The sequence below is a fragment of the Mesoplodon densirostris genome, chromosome 4, assembly GCF_025265405.1.
Source record: "Mesoplodon densirostris isolate mMesDen1 chromosome 4, mMesDen1 primary haplotype, whole genome shotgun sequence".
Taxonomy (NCBI): Eukaryota; Metazoa; Chordata; class Mammalia; order Artiodactyla; family Ziphiidae; genus Mesoplodon; species Mesoplodon densirostris.
In genome coordinates, this window is record NC_082664.1 from 175,958,875 (window position 1) to 175,978,938 (window position 20,064).

The window sequence follows — 20,064 nt, forward strand, 5'->3', positions numbered from 1 at the left end:
ACACACCAGTTATGCTGTCGGGCCGTGGTACTAAGTCTACGTACATGGTGATTTGAGAAACGTCGAGTTTGTAATACATGACGATTTCTGCGCCTTCTTTACCTCACAGAGCGTTGAAGTTCAGTGATTTTCCTTTTTTGAGGCTGAGACTCTTGTCATTTCAGTGCAGCTGCTGTTGCACCTAAAAAGAAGATCCAAACCACTCTGACGAATCTGGTGGTTAAGGGCGCAGACTTGATCCTTCAGGAAACTCAACAAAAACTCGGTAACTTTGTTTCTAGATACGATTTTTCTTTCTCCAGCTTAAACATGAAGTCTTCAGGATGGAAACTGGTTAGATCCTAACACTCAGTTATACTTGGTGAGTGATGTGGCCTCAGCTGAACAAACCAAGCTTGGTTGGCAGCATCTTAAGAAAAAACAGCGTATTAATCTTAGCTGTGTCCTAGCTTTTTAAAATGTCTTGATGGGGACTTGCCTGGTGGTGCAGTGGTTAAGCATCTGCCTGCCAATGCAGGGGACACAGGTTCGTTCCCTGGTCCAGGAAGATCCCACATGCCGTGGAGCAACTAAGCCCGTGCGCCACAACTCCTGAGCCTGCACTCTAGAGCCCGTGCACCACAACTACTGAAGCCCGTATACCTAGAGCCTGTGCTCCACAACAAGAGAAGCCACCGCAATGAGAGGCCTGCACACTGCAACGAAGATGAGCCCCCGCTCACTGCAACTAGAGAAAGCCAGTGTGCAACGAAGACCCAATGCAGCCAAAAAAATAAAAATAAAATAAAATGTCTTGATATATCTGGGTCTAACTCTGAGTGTCCAGCACTAGAATCAGTAGTATCAGGTTCCTGGTCAAACTCATCGGTTATCTTTCATTAAAACAGGTCTAGGTCGAAGAATGCCACCTCCACCCTGTCCTTGGGGCTCTGTTCATAACAGTGGTCCAGGTCTAGCATGGATCCTTATGCATAGTGCATATTCCAGGAATAGTGTATGAAATGACCCCGCAGGTATTAGTATTCTAATAATTTTTCAAATATAAGATACATTTGTCTTACCCTTGCAGTCCTACTTGTCTGAGGTTAGAGGTGAAAGATTCTCTTTTCTCTTGTTATTCCATCTACTTCATTTACAAATAACTTAAGTTATGAAAGCAGAGTTTATAAAGGGATAAGTCACATGACATAAAATACTCTGAATTTTGAATCCTCTAATGCTGATATTTGTGTATTCCAGGAGTACCCCAGAAGAGCTTGTCTTGCTCTGAGGAATTCAGGGAACTGATGGACTTGCCTACATCTGGAGCCAGAAACCTGAAACATCATTTAGCCAAAGTCAAGTCATCAGGTAGAGTCAGACTGTACCTGCTCTAGTGTCTACGCGTGGGTCCCCACAGCCTCTCAGAACCCCCGCAGCCTGTGCCTTGTGTTTCAGGGATCATGGCGAGCCCGAAACCTGCTTTCCAGTCTATCTCGGCATCAGCCCTCTTGAAGCAACAGAAGCAGCATATGTTAGAGATGCGGAAAAAGAAATCAGAAGAAAGACAGAAACGGTAGGAGTCACAGATTTAATGTTCCCTGTTTAGGTAGCTCATCTCAGGAATTCTGAGGATGTCTTAATAGATTTCAAAAGTGTGACTTTGGATTTGGGGTGGTTGGCTACCTTTTTAACTTTGGAAGTTTTTAAAAAATTAATTTTAACATAACCTTTAAAATTATAAAGCATTTAAAGTTATGTATTTCTGACTTATGCTAGTAAATCCTGAGACCTGGTGGTACAGGCTGCAGTAATTAATATCACTGTGGAAACGAGAAAGGAGTAACATATAAAGACAGTTTTGTGAAAAGGGAAAGTAGGCGTTGAGCTGTTTGGTGCCCATTTCTCACTTTTGCCACAGTTAGGTTTTTAATTACAGGCTGGGCCAATGCGTAGATTCTGCATTTGTTCAGGTCAGTGATAAAAATGAGGTACTGTGAATGGAGAGTCATTTCAGAGGCAGAATCAAGTGGAAATGGGTGTGGAAGGTAAACATCAAAGACTCTTGAACTCAAGTTATCCAATGATAGTAAGAGCTACTGTTTACAGTCACCCAGCATGTGCTGAGCCACCATGCTTTACACTGTACACACGTCTCATCGGTCCTTACCATAATCTGCAAGGTGTTATTATCCTTGTTTTATGGCTAATGTAACTGAAGACCAGAGAGTAAGTGGTGGAGCCAAGTTTGAACTCACACCTACCTGTTCTACTCCAGTGTTGAACCATTATGCTGTCCCAGATCTAGGCTCCTATAGGGTACCTAGTTCCATGGAAAAGGACGCCTATTATGAGTCAAGAGGAAATGCTTTGGAAAAATAAGAGAATGGATTTGGCCTCAGGCAGGTTAGTTTGAGGTGCTGGTGGGATATCTATAGAGGTATTCATCAGGGGCCTACAGGTGACGTAAATGTATATATATGGACATAAAAATGTATATGGAGTTGTGAACCTTGTAGGGAGTAGAAAGCACCCGTCAGTTTAAAGGCATTAGTTTGAAGTTTTTCAGAATTTCGCTGGCCAAACAAAACATACCTTTGGGCAGGATCTGCTAGGCAATTTGCAAACTCAGCCTGGAGCTTACAGGAGTGGGGATGTGGTAGAGAAGAGAAGACTGGCCCAGGATTATCTGGTACTAATCCTGAGCCTCTCACTTACGAGCAGTGAGGTCTCGGGCCTCAATTTCTTTATCCCTACAATGAGAGGGTTGGCCTAGATGATTTCTGACCTTTGTTGTTTTTAAATAATCCTTAAAGCCATATATAAAATAATCACTGTGTGAATTATAGCACCTTTCTGTTAGGACTTCCAAATGTAACAAATGTGTTATCTCTTCCCAGTAGAGGAAACAAAATACAGAGAGATTCGGTGAGTTCCTGAAGGATCTCAGCTAACCAGAGGGCTAGGAATACAGTCCACAGCTCGCCTTCAGGGCTGAAGGTGCTCCATAGTCTGCACTCACTGGAAAGCTAGTTGATAAAAATAGTAATCAGTTCTAAACTGGTGAAACAATTAGCACTTATTCAATAAAAAATCAGTTAGCTTAAGAGTTAGTGAGGCTAATATTGTTTTTACTGTGCGCTAATCTGAATTAATAACCAAGAAGGGAAAATTATTTTACTGACAACTGCTTATCAGCTGGTGGCCTGCTTGCGGTCTCCCAGTCTGCATGTTCTGTGCTCATGTGCATAGTTTGTGACTGCCTATTTCTTTAAAGATTTCTCCAAAGTGCGAGTGAAGTTGAGAGCCCAGCTGTGCCGTCCTCTTCTCGGCAGCCCCCTTCTTGGTCTCCACCAACGGGGGCTGAGTTCCCCAAGCTGGAAGGAGCCCCAGCCATACAGATGCCAAAGCTTGGAAGAAACATCTCAGAAGGAGATGATGTCCTCTTTTTTGATGAGTCACCACCACCAAGACCAAAACTGAGTGCGTTAGCAGAAGCCAAAAAGGTAACTGGCCTCTCTTTTCTTCACCACTTGAATTTGTATTCTGTGAGATACAGTTGGTATTTCACACTTTATATACCCGTGACCGGGAAAGACAGTCCCCTCATGCCTATTTATTGATCAGGATAATTAGAGTCAAAGGAATTTTAAATGATAATGGGTATCAACATAATGCCATTTATGTAATCCAAGAGAACTAGCTACTGTCTCCACACTATTTCTTGTCAGGCTGCAGGCGATAACCTAGAAGAAGATACTGTTTCACAGCTGGAGACCCTAGTATTAGGGGGAAACATTCTTGGAATTGTTGAGGCAACTGAATTGTCAAATAGTGGTTTAAAGAATCCTTCTTTAAAAGAAATCTTACACAGAAGCCCAGTCTGTAGACAGATAAAAGCTAAGCTGCTCTGATTGAAGTGGGAATTGGGGGTGGTCAGAACCCCACCTCCTCAGCAAGCTGTCTCTCCTCTTCCTGAGTCACCCTGAGCCCCCGACTTGAGCCTGTCTTCTCTTTATTCTAGTTAGCAGCTAGAACCACATGAAGGGCAAAGGCTAGCTGCAAGCCAAAGCCGTACCTACAGTAATAATAATAGCAATATGCACGTATGTGACTATGTGTCTGTGATATGTGCATACATGCTGTTTACTATGTACAAGTACATGCTTGGCTTGCATTGTCTCATCTTATCCTTAAAACCACAACCCTAAAAGGTAGGTGAGTGCTGTCATCCCCATTTTGTAAATGTAGAAACTGAAGCTGAACAATTAAGTCAGGTTATAAACTAGTAGTAAGGGGCAGGGCTGAAATTCTATCCTAATCTGTCTATTCTGAAACAAACTTCCAAAATGTTTATGTGGTTCCTCTTGTGGGTCTAAAAGCCTACACACTAGCTGAAGGACTAGCTGAAGTTTAACTATTGATATTCAAATAAGCTGAGATTTGTTTTACTAACTTAGAGACCTGTCTTCCATTCTTTGAAATTTTAATAATTGTGTTAATAATGCTAAGTAATATGAAGATATATTTTGCTAATGTATGTTTGAGAACAGCCAGAATTCACTGGTTAATCACTGGAAAGGGGTACAGAGCTACAGACGCCTATCTCATCTTTTAGATTTTTATCTCCCTCTCTTTCCTTTTTTTTTAGTTGGCTGCTATCACCAAATTAAGGGTAAAAGGCCAGATTCTTACAAAAACAGACCCAAACAGCATTAAGAAGCTAAAGGAGCCCCAGGATGTCCTGGAAGTGAAGGAACGTGTAGAAAAGAACAACACATTTTCTCCTCAAGGTACCGCGAATGGGAAACTTAGCAGTAGGAAAGAGACACTGCTTATAAAGGAAATGTTCCAAAACATAACCAGCCGCCCTGACATCAAAAGTCATTATTTTATTTCCATTTACCTCTGTGGAGAGGACCTAAGTAGAATTTCTGCAGTTGGAACTGATTGTTTTTTATAGTCACATTAAATTAAAATGAAATTATGCACAATTTGAAAACTTGAGATTACTCATTGGATCGTTGCACATACATATTAGTAGAAAGATTTGTTTTGAAAGAAGTAGAATTCCTTTGTTTTAAATTGCCCTATTTTTATTTTTAAAACTCTGAAGCTGGCAGTGTCCTTTTAACATGAGTTTGTAAATAGGAATTTTGTTGTTGTTGTTACCTATTTTCATAATTGGCTCTTATTTTAAGGTGAAAACGATTCTAATTTAGTGGTCAAGTCTGCCATCCCCTCCCACATATTCTAGTTTGTACTTCTCAACTCAGTTCTTCTAAGAGCCATCCTTTGCTCATACCAAGTGGGGGTAAATGCAGTTTGAAGGGTCTTGTAGGGGGAGACGCAGCTGAGTCGGCGAGGCCCGCTGGCCCTCTGAGGTTCCTCTGTTCACTCTTTTTCTTTCTGCTCTAGCTGAGGATGAATTGGAGCCTGCCAGGAAAAAAAGGAGAGAACAGCTCGCCTACCTGGAATCTGAGGAGTTTCAGAAAATTCTAAAAGCAAAATCGAGGCACACGGGGATCCTAAAAGAGGTAAAAAAGAGCCCAGAAGGTCAAAGGTGACAGAGATGTCCTCAGACTCGGGCGCTCTGTCGTGGGCTAAGAATCTCTTCCTGTTTCCTCAGCTGAAATGTTAGTTGTATGTCAGTTTGTTTGAGTTTGTTTTGAAGAACAGGAATATTGCTAATAGATTTTAGCTTTGCCTTTGTTGCATTGAAGAATATCATTCAACATTATTTAAATTGACTTCAGTATTATAAAATGTTTCAGTCAATATTTTATAACTTTGGAGTATATTCTGCAAAAATGTCAAATTAATGTGTTGTACACCTAAAACTAATATAAAATTGTTAAGTCAACTATACTTCAATTTTAAATGATTAATTAACTCTTTAAAACGTTTACCTGTAGTTATGGCTGTGAAGTTATGTTTTAATGGCTCTCCACTATCTACTATTTTCTGCCTTGCAGTATGGGAAGGGATTTTTCCATTCATACGGTTTTATACGGACCCTGCAAATGCTCTAAATCAGTAGTTCTCAACCCAACACTCACAATGCCCCTTTTTAATAACAAGTGTTTTGTATTCTCTTATTATCCTGAAATTAAATTTGTGGATAATGTAAATTACCTAGCTAGTAATTTCAAAAATACCAATATAATATCCTACCTGTGTTCCAGACAAGCAGGGATTGTTGCTGCCAAGTGCTTGGTCTGGAGAATAGTATCGAATAGAATGGGCGTCATCACTGGGGAAGCGTCCAGCACCTCCCACAGCTGAATCTATATTGGAACAGTGGAAACAGTTCCCTTCTGGTGCGCACTTGACCTGATGATGCTGTTAATCACATCAGCAGTTTAAATTTGTGTTTAGTGTCTTACACATCACCAAATGCTTTCATACCCTCTTTTTGCCCATTAAGGGCTTGTTTCTACTTACTGTCTTTGGGGTTGCGGTTCATTGATCCATGTCCTCATACAGTTAGCTTGTCTGTTCAGTTCAGATTTGATTATTATCAAGCCGCTGCCTGAGTCTATATCAGATTTGGTACAAGGTCTTCTGGGTGTCTTGTCATTCCAGGCCGAGGCTGAGCTGCAGGAACACTATTTTGAGCCCCTGGTGAAAAAAGAACAAATAGAAGAAAAGATGAGAAACACCCGGGAAGTGAAATGTCGAGTCGTGACGTGCAGGACGGTGAGTGCAGAAGACAGTTCTCCCCACGACCTGTCTGGGGTTACTGTGACTCAGCAGGATGTGGAGAGTCTGTGGGGTGTGTGTGGGCCCACATCTTAGGACCAGAGTCCTGCCCGGGTCATTTCATTAGGCTGCAAACCAAACGGCGTCCGATAGCCCAGCACCGGGCTTCCCGTGACCCATCCACTGAGCTCTGATGGTAGAGCCTTTGTATTGAGGTGTTCCTCATTTGGCCACAGCCCCTGGTTTTGTGGAAGAGCCTCTTCCCGTTTGACCACTGGCCCGAGTATTCTTCTCTCTCCTCCTCAAGTTTTAGCACGCCCTCAGTCCATAGTTCCTAAGTCCCTGGGGCCTTGGCTGAACAACTTGATTTGGCATCAGATGTCACGATCAACTTCCGTTGTTCCCTTCTGCTCAGGGCCCAACCTACTAGACTGAATCTCAGGGCAGAGTGTGAATTGTATTATTGTTTGCAGAATTTTTACCCTGAGTCTATTAGAAAATTCAAAATTCTCTACTCCTCAACATTAATCAAAAATGGCCAAAAAAAAAAAAGTTATTGCTGAATACGACTCCTTCCATTACCGTTTCTTTGAAATATGCCTGCATGGCTAATCTGCTTCGTGAGCACATGTAAGAGGAGAAAGAGGTTTAGCTTACCCAGTGCAATTTTCTCTATCTTTATTCTTTTTAAAACCTTCGATTCTCCTTTACATTTAGGGGGTGGGCCAAAAGGTGGAGCTTCCTTGAGAAAGTTCAGACCGTAGAGAATCAGTAAAGCTTTTATTTCGTAGGACAGCTTTTCCTCGGACAGCGTGGCTGTATTAGGACAGAGCTGGTGTATTCATTTCCTGTTGCTGCTGTAACAAATGACCACCAACTGGGTGGCTTAGAACAACACAAATTTATTATCTCACAGTTTTGTAGGTCAGAAATGGGTCTCGCTGGGGTAAAATCCAGTTGTCAGTAGGGTGCGTTCCTTTCTGGAGGCTCTAGGGGACAGTCCCTGTCCTTGCCTTTCCCGGCTTCTAGAGCTCACCTGCATCCCTTGGATCGTGGCTTCTTCCTCCATCATCAAAACCAGCAATGGGAGGCGGGGTCCTCTCGTCACAAATCAACTGATTAGCAACTGTAATTGCATCTGTAACCTGAATTCCCTTTTGCCATGTAACATAACGTGCTTGTAAGTTCCAGGGAATAGGGTGTGCCCATCTTGGGGGGGATTATTTTGCCTGCCCCAATTGGCATACCACTCTGCTCTGCCCTCTTTGAGGCTGCCAGGGCCAAAAGTTATTTATCTAGACTCAGTGTGATTACCCGAAATTACATTGCACTGTGTGGCTCTGTTTCAACCTTCACCCATCATTTCTTGTTCTTTTCAGTCCTTTGAAGGATCAAAATTAAAAGTAAATTACTTAATATCTGTCTTGGTTTTGCTGTGTATGAAATAGGAGTAGTCATAAGCTTATAATCCTTCTCAGTGGCCTTGTAAGAGAAAATGAAAGCAGCTCATCATCCTTCCTGAACAGGCCCCATGGTTGTAATCTGTTGTTTTACAATCAGGGACTACAGTGAATACAGGGCAGACCAATCAGAGCTACTTAGAGATTTCCAATCCTTTTCTTCCTTCGCCCTAGCCATCGTCTTGATGTCACAGAAGGTTATTGTGTATTTTACACCTGAAATTGGGGCAAACATGAGAAAAAGTGGTATCAGTAGGGGGACAGTCAAGAAATCACATGATCACTGCAGCCAGTAGATAATAGCTCCGCCGGCACCTGCCTGGTGGCGACGAAAGAACAGAAGTTCTCAGGACAGGCCACCCTTGTGGCACCTGGCTCATTTCTCCTTCGGAGCTCTTGACCTGACATGTGCCTTCTTTCTGCTGGTTCTGTGCAGTGCGCTTACACCCACTTCAAGCCTCTGGAGACCTGCGTCAGCGAGCAGCACAACTACCACTGGCACGACGGTGTGAAGAGGTTTTTCAAGTGTCCCTGTGGAAACAGAAGTGTCTCCCTCGACAGGCTCCCCCAAAAGCACTGCAGGTATGAGAATTGCTGGGGTTCTTGGTCTCATCCAGGCCTCCTGAACCTTTTTTCCAATTCCCATGTGATGCTGTTCCCTTGGAACTGTGGACAGTCCTTGACCCTGGGAGGGTCACGCTTACTCTGTGCCACCTTACGGCTCCTGGGTATCCCCAAATGCTGCTGGAGGGAAGGGACCCTGCCCCTTTCACAGCTGTATCCCCAATACTAAATACAGTGCCCGGTGCATAGTAGGTTATCAGAAATGTTTGTTGAATAAATAAATGGAGCCTATGTATGGTGGGTTGGTGAAATATGTGTGTTTGTGGGGGGCTCGGATAGGGAATTTTTTTTCTCTGCTGTAAAGAGTTATTTGTTTAAATTTTTATAATATATGTGAGTATGTGTGTTTTAAGGGACTTTTTGCTTTTACTTGGGGGGGGAATTTTGGATACAGAGGTAGAGCTGCTGTGTTTGACTACTCAGGGGCATGCTTCACGTAAAACAGTCTGAGTAATACCTGTGCAGTTCGGGGTGCAGTTTGTAGAACATGGTCCTTGGTGCGTTCAGTGCTCTCCTAATTTATGTATTTCTCTGTCCCCTTCCTCACTCACTATGAGTGCTGTTAGATAGCTTATTTTCCTTTGATTTGTCAATGTGCTACATTACACTGTTAAGTTTTTCTGAAGTTGAACTTTCCTTTTTTATTCCTTGGATAAACACGACCTATCTTGATGACTTTTTTATTTCAGCACACTGTTATAATCAATTAGCTAATATTTTATATGTGATTTTTATATCTATTCATAAGGGAATTAGACCTTTTTTTTCCTTTTCTTATATAGACCTATCTCGTTTTCGAACCAAGATTATGTGAGCCTTATAAAATGAATTGGGCAGCTTCCTGAAATAACATATCAAGTAGCAATTATTTCTTGAAAGTTTAGTAAATCTCAGCTATAAAATTATTTAGGCCTTGTTCTTGGAGGAAAGGGGTGGCTTTGATTACCATTTCAATTTCATGGTCTCTTTTCTACCAATTCCAGCTTTTTATATTTTTCTAGGAATCCATTTCATTTAAATTTTCAAACTTATTAATATTTAGTTGTCCCTAATGTACTTTTTTCAGTCTGTTACTTGCTATATTTTATTAATAGGTATTTACTATATTTTGTTCTGTTGTTTTTTTCTTCTGTTTTTCAAAGTCAACCTTGATAGAAGTCTCTTCGTTCTGTTAACCTTTTCAGAAAACCATCTTTTAGTTTTCTAAACATTTATTGATTTTCTTTCTGTTTTCCTGATTTCCACCCTTATCTTTATGTACTTCTTGTTTCTTTGGGTTTGCTTTGTACCGTTTTGTGTACATTCTTCAGTTAAAAGCTTAAACTCAACTTATTAGTTTGTAACCTTTCTTGTTGCCTCATAAATCATTTTTTTTAATAAATTGAAGGTTTGTGGCAACCCTGAGTTGAGCAAGTCTATTGGCACCATTTTTCCAACAGCGTTTTATTTATTTATTTATCTATCTATCTATCTATCTATTTATTTATTGCCACGTTGGGTCTTTGTTGCTGTGCATGGGCTTTCTCTAGTTGCGGTGAGTGGGGACTACTCTTCGTTGAGGTGTGCGGGCTTCTCACTGCGGTTGCTTCTCTTGTTGCGGAGCACGGGCTCTAGGTGCGCGGGCTTCAGTAGTTGTGGTTCACAGTCTCTAGAGCGCAGGCTCAGTAATTGTGGCACACAGGCTTAGTTGCTCCGCGGCATGTGGGATCTTCCCAGACCAGGGCTCGAACCCGTGTTCTCTGCATTGGCAGGCAGATTCTTAACCACTGCGCCACCAGGGAAGTCCCCTCATAAATCAGTTTAAAGCTCCTATTTCCCTCTAAGTAGTTCTGCTTTAGCAGTCACCTGCAAAGTTTGATGCTTAGTTAGAATTATTTCTTAATGTCTTGGATGATTTCCTTTTTGACCTAAGAGTTAGTAATATATATGGGATTGATTTTATCTTTTTTGTTATTAATTTCTAACTTTATTGCGTTATTCTTGAAGGACATAATTTGTATGATGTTGATTCTTTGGAATTTGAGGCAATCTCACTGTCACCTTTTCACCAGGATATTCTCACTACCTTTTTGTTCACTCATTTCGTTTTGGTTGTTGTTTATTTCCTGGACCCCAAACTCTACTCTCATTTCCAGTTTCTCCAAAGCTGATTTGGGATGAGGGTGGGGGCTTGTTCATCACCTTGTCAGGAGCTGGTTTGTGCATCTTTTTACAGTCTAGGTTAGAATTGTTCTAAGTAGCTATTTGTATATTGATATTTGACTTCTCTCCAAAATATTGTAACAGCAAGAGCTTGTGTAAAACATTTGATTATCAGAGAAATGTGTGCGCATTGAGGACAAGCGATAAGTACAACTCACATGGAAGAACACGATGCCTTTCAGCCTCCAGGGGGCGCTGTTATTTTTGTTAACATCTGCTTTCTCTGGTCTCTCTCTTGTCAGTTCTTGATCTCGAGCAGAAATGGGCAAGCCGTTTCTGTGAAAGGCAGATAGTAAATATATTAGGCAGGCACTGTGGTTTGTTTCACCACTCTTGTGGCCGCCATAGGTGATGCTCAAACGAGGAGGCTTGGCCGTGTTCAGCAAAACCTCATGAAAACTGTGGCAGGCTGGATTTGGCCCTTGTGTTATAATTGCCAACCCCTGACAGTAAGCTGTGCGTAATATCATCACTGATCTGGTCGTAGGCCACGAAAGTCTCTCAGTAGACATTCAGCTGGTCTCTAGCTGGAGAAGGTGGTGGAGAGGCTTGGGGCTAAGTCCTCAGGCAGCTGATGCTCAGGGCGGGAGTGGAGTCTAAGCCAGATGGGGAGGAAGGATGAGGCTGGTGGGATGACCCCTACGGCCCGGACCCTCTCAGCTCCAAAGCTGCTGGGAGACATAGTCCCACGGCTTCACTATATTTCTTTTCTGTTTCTCTCTCTGTTCTGCAGAGTAAACTTCATAGACAATGAACTTTCCCCATAGCATCCCAATGCCTCCTCAGGGTTGGATTCACCTACCATGTTAAAAAGTGAGAATGAGAGTCTCCAGGCCCTTTGAGTGAGAAGAGTGAAAAATCTTTGGGTTATGAAAAGATTTCCTTCCTGTTGTGTTGGTTTCACAGCAAATTTAACATTGACCTCTGAGTGGAAAATCCAGATAGCACTGTCTTCCCTGCTCTTACTACTGAAAAAGGGAGGGGGGAGGATTGTTCAAACCAGAAGGAAGAGTAATCCTTTCTTATCACAGCCTTTTAGTTCCAGAACAGGAGAAAAAGGGGCAAGCCATAGGCTGCACATACCTGTAGGCTGGCTTCCTCAATCCAAGGGTCTTCCCAGTGACCAGCACTAGAAACCAAGCTCGCACTCACCACCTATAGCGTGTGTAGCCCTGTTATACTACCATTTGAAATTCCTTCTCTGAAGTATCTAGCTTACTGCAGAGTTGAAGACCATTTCTCAAATCACTGGAGTATTTTCAGTAGCAATAGAGCATAGCCTGGAATATGAATGTCACCTTGATCAGCTTCTGCTTAAATGGGGGAGATCTCCCCCCAAGTGCAGGGAGCACTGTTACCTTCATGTGTATGGGCCCATAACCTCACTGCTGAGTCAATCCCATCTTTTCTGTTTCAGTAATTGTGGCCTCTTCAAGTGGGAACGGGACGGAATGTTAAAGGTATGTCATCTGCAAGGTGATGGGTTTTAGTGACCCATGCAAATAATATTGACCCATTTCTTATTAAACTATTTTTATTTTTCTAGGAAAAGACAGGTCCAAAGATAGGAGGAGAAACCCTGTTACCAAGAGGAGAAGAACATGCCAAATTCCTGAATAGCCTTAAATAGCCCCGACTTCAAACAGGTACCCACAGCCTACATTGCTTCTTGTGGTTCTGGAAAAGCAAGAGTGTTGGCTCTGAATTGCCCGTGTTCCTGATTGACACAGTCAGAACGAATACTTGCTAAGCCTACAACTTTGCCTCCTTCCTCGGTTGTGTTGGTTTAACATCAAATTTAACATTGACCTTTAAGTGGAAATTCAAGGTATCATTGTCTTCCCTGTTCTCAGTACTGATGGCAGAATTCACACAGTTTTTATGCCCCAAACTGGAAGGTAGATAGAGAGTTGTGTTTATCTCTCTTGGGTTGTAGAGAATGCAGTGTCGCTTCTTGATCACAGTAAGGTTCTGGTATTTATAGGGACACCCAGAGACAAAAGAATGAATTTAGCTCAGATAACCTGCCTAACTTCGGGGCTTCAGTTTCCTCATATGTAAAATGAGGAAGGTTGGACTAAATGGTCTTGAAACGTTTTTTTGAGCTCTCGGAGTCTAAAAATAATATAATGTTTTGCCATCTAGAAAATTATGACCGTCGCCCTTGATATAGTCTTGCTGTATTGATATTAAAAGCCGGGTTCCTTCTGTTGATTCTACTGTTACCTCTGTTTTGTTCTTGGAAATCAAGTCACTGACCCACTTGGCATTTCAATTCATATCTATATTGTCTCTGTGCTGTTGTTACAATATCGTGGAGCTCTGTAATGGAAATGCCTAAAATCTCATCATTTTAAAATGTGGCTTTATTTAAATGTGGCTTAAAGAAAGTGAAACCTCTAGCCAAAACAAACATAAAACTTCAGAAGCCATGAAGCCCATTTGGAGAACAGAAACATCCCACAAGGAGAATCCTCTGGAGTTTGGGATTTGCAGATATGCTTTATCATACACGTTAAGAATTATAGGTCGGGGATCGCTGCATGATGCAGGGTGAGGGGCAGCCTGGGACTCGTGGTTACGCCCGAGCCTCAGCCCTTCCGCTCGCTAGTTCTGTGACCTCAGCCGAGGTGCCCATCCTCACTTTCCCCGTCTGCAAAACGAAGGCGATGATGTCTTGGTGGCGCAGACTCACGTGAGATGGTGCGCATGCGCAAGGGCTCAGTAGGTGCGGCTTTTGTTACGCTTCCCAGGTAAGAGCACGGAGACTGAGAAAGCAGGCCCTGAAAGGAGAGTTTGGTTGCGGGTTGGGAGGCGGTGTCGCAGGTGAGGCTGGAGAAGGAGATGGTGGCACACCTGGAACTTTGCAGTGCCTCCTTGGCTGTGGTGAGGCCATGGTCTTAGTCCTGTGTGTGCCGGGACCCACGAGAGGGTTTTCAGCAGGGCGTTCTGTCATACCACTCAGCTGCCGCGTGGAGAATGAGGTGGGGGCGGGGGTGCTAGAGGCAGAACGATGCTGGCGGATCGCAGCACTTGAGGGAAAGGAACGGCGGCCTGGACGGAAGGGTGATGATGGAGGTGGACAGTGGTGGATGGCCTTAAAGGAACAGACAGATTGTGCTGGAGAGGGAGTCCAGGGTCGCGTTCCGGGTTAGGTAACCAACTGCATGGATGTTGAGGGGAAACTCTGAAGAGGTGGGAGACAGACAGCCCAGACGTGCAGATGCACCAGGCTTCCCACGCAAGGGAGATCAAGGCGGTGACAGGAAGCAACTCTGGGGCAGCTTTGCCCACAGGGCAAGACCCGTACTGTCTGAGGTTCCCCCAGAGGTTGCTAAGGGCACATTGGAATGTGGACTGTAGCCACCATTTTGTACAAACATTAGGTGCTCAATATGCTTCTGAAGAAATAGCAATTTTATGGGGACCAAGGGCCAGAAGAATGCAGTCAGCATTCCAGATAAGGCAGGATGGGGTTTCACTGGGTCAGCTCCGTCTTGCCCTTCGGCCAACTCAGAGGCACCCATAATGTCTTGGGTCTTTGCCCTGAACCAGCCCAGGCTTTGGAGTCACCGTCAGGAATCAGGGCATATGACTCTGTTAGAGTGACCGCAGAAGAATAGATGGGGAGATGAATGTTACTCATGGAAGATCCTTTCCAGGTCATTCCTCAAACACAGCTCAGTATCTATGGGTGAAATGATAAAAATGTCGAGGATTGGCTTTCAAAGCAAAATAAAGGGATGGAAGGCAGCGACGGGGGTTTCGGTGAACCAAAAGTGGCTGAGTTACTAATTGTTAAAGCCGGGTCATGGGTACATGGAGACTAGTGCTCATCTCTGTATTGTCACTTACGTCATAAGATGTCATGATGAAAAGGAAAGAAACAAGATAAGCAGCTTGAGCTTTGCTTTCTCTGTGATGCCTGCCCCGTGTCCCGGGGAGCAGTCGACGCTCCTTCCTCCAGGTTGTTGCTGTATTTTGAATGTTGCTCTGGCAGGGAGCTTGTTGTAATGGGTTTGTTTATCCATGTCACCTGCTAGCTTGTATATTTTAGTGTGGTTCAATTCCCAGATGCCAAACACAGTGCTGCCCTGCTGGTGCTCAGTGAGTGTTGGGTGGGTGGACGGATTTTACGAACCGTGAATACAAGGAACGTAATGTTTTCTGAATTGTTAAAACAAACAAACAAAAAAATAGAAGTATAGGTCAAACCTCACGCAGGTTGCCACCAGAAAATTCCATTTAGGAGAGTCCTCTGCCTGGGTGACCTGATTTTCCAAATACCATTTGACCCAAGTGAATGCCACTTAAAGATTGGGTCAATTGGTAGGATTATTATATTGGGATTTAAACTCTAGCTGGGAATAGTTTAGGTTTCCCCCAAGGTGGTATTATAGTAGGGACATAAGGTGGTTGTGAGAGATGGTTGATTTAGGTTTCCGAGAGCCAGAAATAAATTTCACATGCCTTAGATTTCATCCAAGTCTGCTCTCCATGCATAGAAGGTGCTGTGTCTGGCCCTTGTGTTCCCCCTAAGGTCACATCCTTACAGCTATCTTTAGGAGTATTTCACTTTCCAGGAGGTGTGTGTGTGGTTTTTTTCTTTAATTCTTAACAGAGAAAATGTTTAAGTTTCAAAAAGAACCAAAAGCACTTGAAATTCTGATATTTTTGATGGCGCATTTTGAGTAGATGCGTTTGTCCCATAAACCTAAAAGAGAGCTATGGATCTGAAGTAGGTCACAACTGAGCAGCTGCCTGGACACCGAACGCCAGGTTGCTCTTTGAGGAGCCCCTTCCTGTGTAAGAAACTTGTTCTTGTTTGAACCGAGGGTGTTGTCAGAGTCCAGATTCACTTGTATATTGTGTATAAGTCATGGGTGAGCTGAACCTAGATGCCCTCTGTTTTTAAATTTGATTTTTACATTTTAAATAATTAAAAATATAATTGAGTTATTTCTCAGTTACTCTAGGTGTTGGGGGGCTTCCACTGGGGTTGCCTGTGTGTGTGTGTGTGTGTGTGTGTGTGTGTGTGTGTGTGTGTGTGTGTGTTAGAATATTCAGGGATGGGAAGGGATGGGTGGGCTGGAGGGGGCACTTACTTGTTTGCATTGAAAATATGATTCATCGTGAGGCCAGTCTTTAATCCTACCACCTTCTTTATCAATGTGTATTAAATGCTTTCATATAAATCCAAAATGTGTGTTTTTTTCTTATGCTGTCTTTGGCAACGTAGAGATTATTGTATAATCACGGGCCATCAGAAGAGAGTAAGCACACGGTGGTCTAAGTTAGTACACAAAAACTGGCCATGTCCTTCGTGGTTGATCACAATGTTCTGATCTTCACAATGGGCTTTATTTTTCTATGGCTTTTTCCTTTCTTTTCTTTTTTGGTTTATTTTATTTATTTATTTATTTGGCCGTGGCCACAGGGCTTGCAGGATCTCGGTTCCCCGACCAGAGATTGAAACTGGGCCACGGCACTGAAAGCCCGGAATCCTAACCAGTAGGCCACCAGGGAATTCCCTATGCCTTTTTCTGTTTAGAGGAATTAAGTGGCTTTATAAAGAAAATCATCTTTCTCTTGAGTTTTGTTAAACCATGCTTCCCCTTTCCAAACAACAAAAGGAAAACTGAACTAATGTAGATAACAGTGATCCAGAATAGCAAATAAGAAGCTTCTGAATGATTGGTGTGGAATTGTCCCCAAAGGGAACTTAAAACATTTAAAGTTTCCACTTTTAAAATTTTTCCAGTTTTCAACTTTTAAAAACATTACAAGTTGATATATAGCTAAGTTGACAGGCAGTGATTGAACGATTGGGTTCTTGTGTAAAAGTTGATGATAGAAGTAAACCTTGATGTTTATAAGAGATTAAATGTGTCTGACAACATTAATTTTTTAAAATCAGGAGAGTAAGTCTGTTTGCCGAAGTTGTCACTGCTAGCAGCCCATCAGAGCCTCTGCTCTTACAGATAAAACAGACATCTCAGATGCCATGAGGAGAGATTTGGAAACAGCACCGCTCAAAAGGATGACTGACCCCCAAAATGAGATTCTGTATTTGCCAATATTGAAGAAAGAAACGGTGATATATCTAAAGAAAATAACAGGCACACAAGGTGGAAGAAATCAGTTGGCATAAGTTGGCAGCAGTTTGTGAAAAAGCTGTGGAATTTTAGAAAATTAAAGAAAGATAATATAGCCACACAGCTGAACTCTCCAGATCAAAATGGGGAAGAGGCCTGCCATGTCCTGCACAGTCAGACCATGTATCCAGTAAAATTGACCTGCATTTTGGAGAAAAGCAGGACAACAGTAATCGAGGTGGTGAAAACTCAAAGCCATTTCACCAAAGAAAGGAAGAAAGAACTAGAAATATATAGAGAGTGGATTTTTGTTATTCACAGTAATTATGTTTCATAAAGTCACCAGCTGAACTAGCAGATACCCAATCACTGCTCCTAGAGGAAATATAGGCTTAGGTTCCCTTGAGCCTCTGGTCACGTCTTCTTCACCAGCTCAATACATAACCTTGTATTATGTGTGTTTCTGTTTAAAAACACTTTAATATGTATCGTCGATTCATTAACATGGAACTCGCAGCCGACAGCAGTGTATCTCCTAATGGAACAAAGCTGATCTCATCACGTGCTTTTTCTCCAGAGGGTGCATTCCAGCCTTCTTGCCCTCGGGAACACTTAAGCACTATGCCTGTGGTCCATTTTCAGCAGCAGAAGTACGCCAAAGAAGCACAAAAATGTGATGAACGTGGCATGAAAAGGACATCTTTTTACAGCATCAGAGCTGAAACCAGCAGAAGTTGTCGTTCTCCCTCAGCTGAGAACAACTTAGATTTCTCGTCGGTCTGCACGTGCGCATGTCCGTAAGTGACCACAAAAACACCACATTTATTGCTTTTATAAATTTTAGCAATTAGGTGAATTTGGAAAAACATGGAATCCACAAATAACGAGGAGCAACTGTGTACTATTTCCCAAAACAGGGCCAGATTGGGAGTGTCCCCATTTTGCAGATTAGAAAATTAAGTGATTTGAAACTATGGGAAGAAACCAGGATTGCAATCAAGTCTGTGGTAATGTTGCTTGAGCAGAGACTTCTCTATTGGTATTTTTTTAAGTCAACTTTATTAAGGGCTAAATTTCACACAGCAAAAGGCACACATCTTAAGTGTACAGTTTGGTAAATTTTGATGAATTTATACATCCACGTGACCACCACCACAAGCAAGATAGAGAACATTCCCACCACCCCCAAAAAGTTGCCTCTGCCATTTCCCAGTCAGGCCACATGCCCTGGTCCCATCCATCACTGATCTGTTTACAATCTGTTTAGATCTGTCTTTCCTAGAGTTTCATATAAATGGAATCATACAGAATGTACTCTTATGCTTCACTCAGCATATTTTGAAATAAATCCATGTTATTGCCTGTGTCCATAGTTCATTTCTTATTGTTGAGTATTTCAACTGTATGGATATGTCACTGTTTATTCACCTGTAGATGGACATTTGGGTAGGCTTGTTTCCAGTTTGGGGCTATTATGAATAAAGCCATTAGCAATATTCAGGTATAAGTCTTTCTGTGGATATGTTTTTGTTTCTCTTAGGTAAATATCTAGCAGTGGGATTTCTGGTAAGTATGTTTAGCTTTATAAGAAACTGCTGAACTGTTTTCCAAAGTGGCCTTTTACCACTAATGGTGCACGAGAGTTCCATTTGCTCCACATCCTCACCAATACTTGGTATTGTCAGTCTTTTCAATTTTAGCTATTCTGATGGGTGTATGGTGGTATCTCATTGTGGTTTTAATTTGCATTTCCCTCATGACATATTTTCCTGTGCAATTGGCCATTTGTATATCTTTTTTGGTGACGTATCTGTTTACTTATTTACTGGGTTGAGTTGTAAGAATTCTTTCTATGTTCTGGATACAAGTGCTTTTTGTGGATATATGTATGGTGAATACTTTCTCCCAGTTTGTGGCTTGCCTTTTCATTTTTTTAACAGTGTCTTTCAAAGAGCATTTTTGTCATTTTGGTGGAGCCCGTTTTATCACTTTATGGTTCATGTGTTTTGTATTCTAGCTAAGAAATCTTTACCTGCCTTAAGATCACAAAGATTTTCTTATAGAATTTTTAAATATAGTTTTAGCTTCTACTGTTAGGTCTATGATCCGTTTCAGGTTAATTTCTGTATAAGCTGTGAGGTAAGGGTTGTGGGTCCTTGTTTTCCAAATGGACATTTAGTTGTTATGGCACCACTCAGTGAAAAGATTATAATTTCCTCATTGGATTATTTTCACTCCTTTGTCAAAAATCAGTTGACCATACATTTTGGGGCCACTTCTGGACTTAGTTCTGTTAAATTAATCTGAATGTCATGCCTTACACCAGTACCATTGTCTTAATTACCGTAGCTATATAATAAGTCTTGGAATCAGGTAGTGTTCGTTCTCCGGCTTTGTTCTTTTTAAAATTTGTTTTGGCAACTCTAGGTCCTTTGCGTTTCAGTGTAAATTTTTGAATCAGCTTATCAATTTCTACCCCAAAAACCCTGCTGAAATTTTTATTAGGATTGTGATTAATCTTTAATATTAAGATTTTGTATCTATGAATATGCCTCTCCATTTATTTGGGTCTTCTTTAATTTTCTCAGCAATGTTTAGTGGTTTCAGTGTACAGATCGTATATATATTTTGTCTTTATTTTTAAATAGTTTTGATGGTGTCATAAACAGTATTTTTTTCCATTTTAATTTCCAATTATTATTCTGCATACATGCTAGTATACAGAAATAAAATGCATATTTGTCTATTGGCCTGGTGTTCTGGGACCATGCCAAACTTACCTACTAGTATATATAGCAGCTTTTTTATACATTCCTTAAGATTTTCATATGGGATCTTGTTGCCTGAGAAGTTTTAACATTTCATTTCCTGTTTGTATGACTTTTTTTTCTTGTTCCCAGTCTGAGGAGGAAAGCATTTTCCTTCACCATTAAGTATCAGGGAAGTATTTTGAGTAAGGTTGGACAAGATCTCTAAATAATGGTGTGGGGTTTTTTTGTTTG

At 41.9% G+C, this 20,064-nt stretch overlaps 1 protein-coding gene across 6 annotated transcripts in view; it reads left to right on the top strand.

The window, feature by feature from the left end:
- MCM10 (minichromosome maintenance 10 replication initiation factor) overlaps positions 1-18,564 on the top strand; it is a 39,349-nt gene extending 20,785 nt beyond the window's left edge. For 3 of the 6 annotated variants that reach the window (XM_060097733.1, XM_060097732.1, XM_060097737.1), the window contains exons 11-21: positions 165-265; positions 1,240-1,350; positions 1,438-1,555; positions 3,257-3,485; positions 4,631-4,772; positions 5,398-5,516; positions 6,565-6,678; positions 8,578-8,723; positions 12,385-12,427; positions 12,514-12,613; positions 16,885-18,564. In XM_060097733.1, coding sequence (XP_059953716.1) covers positions 165-265; positions 1,240-1,350; positions 1,438-1,555; positions 3,257-3,485; positions 4,631-4,772; positions 5,398-5,516; positions 6,565-6,678; positions 8,578-8,723; positions 12,385-12,427; positions 12,514-12,597 — 1,207 coding nt within the window. In that variant the 3' untranslated portion in view covers positions 12,598-12,613; positions 16,885-18,564. Of the gene's footprint in view, positions 1-164; positions 266-1,239; positions 1,351-1,437; positions 1,556-3,256; positions 3,486-4,630; positions 4,773-5,397; positions 5,517-6,564; positions 6,679-8,577; positions 8,724-12,384; positions 12,428-12,513; positions 13,182-16,884 lie in introns of those variants that run through there. The other 3 variants (XM_060097734.1, XM_060097736.1, XM_060097735.1) reach the window with 3 other exon arrangements.
- Positions 18,565-20,064: the final 1,500 nt, after the last annotated feature.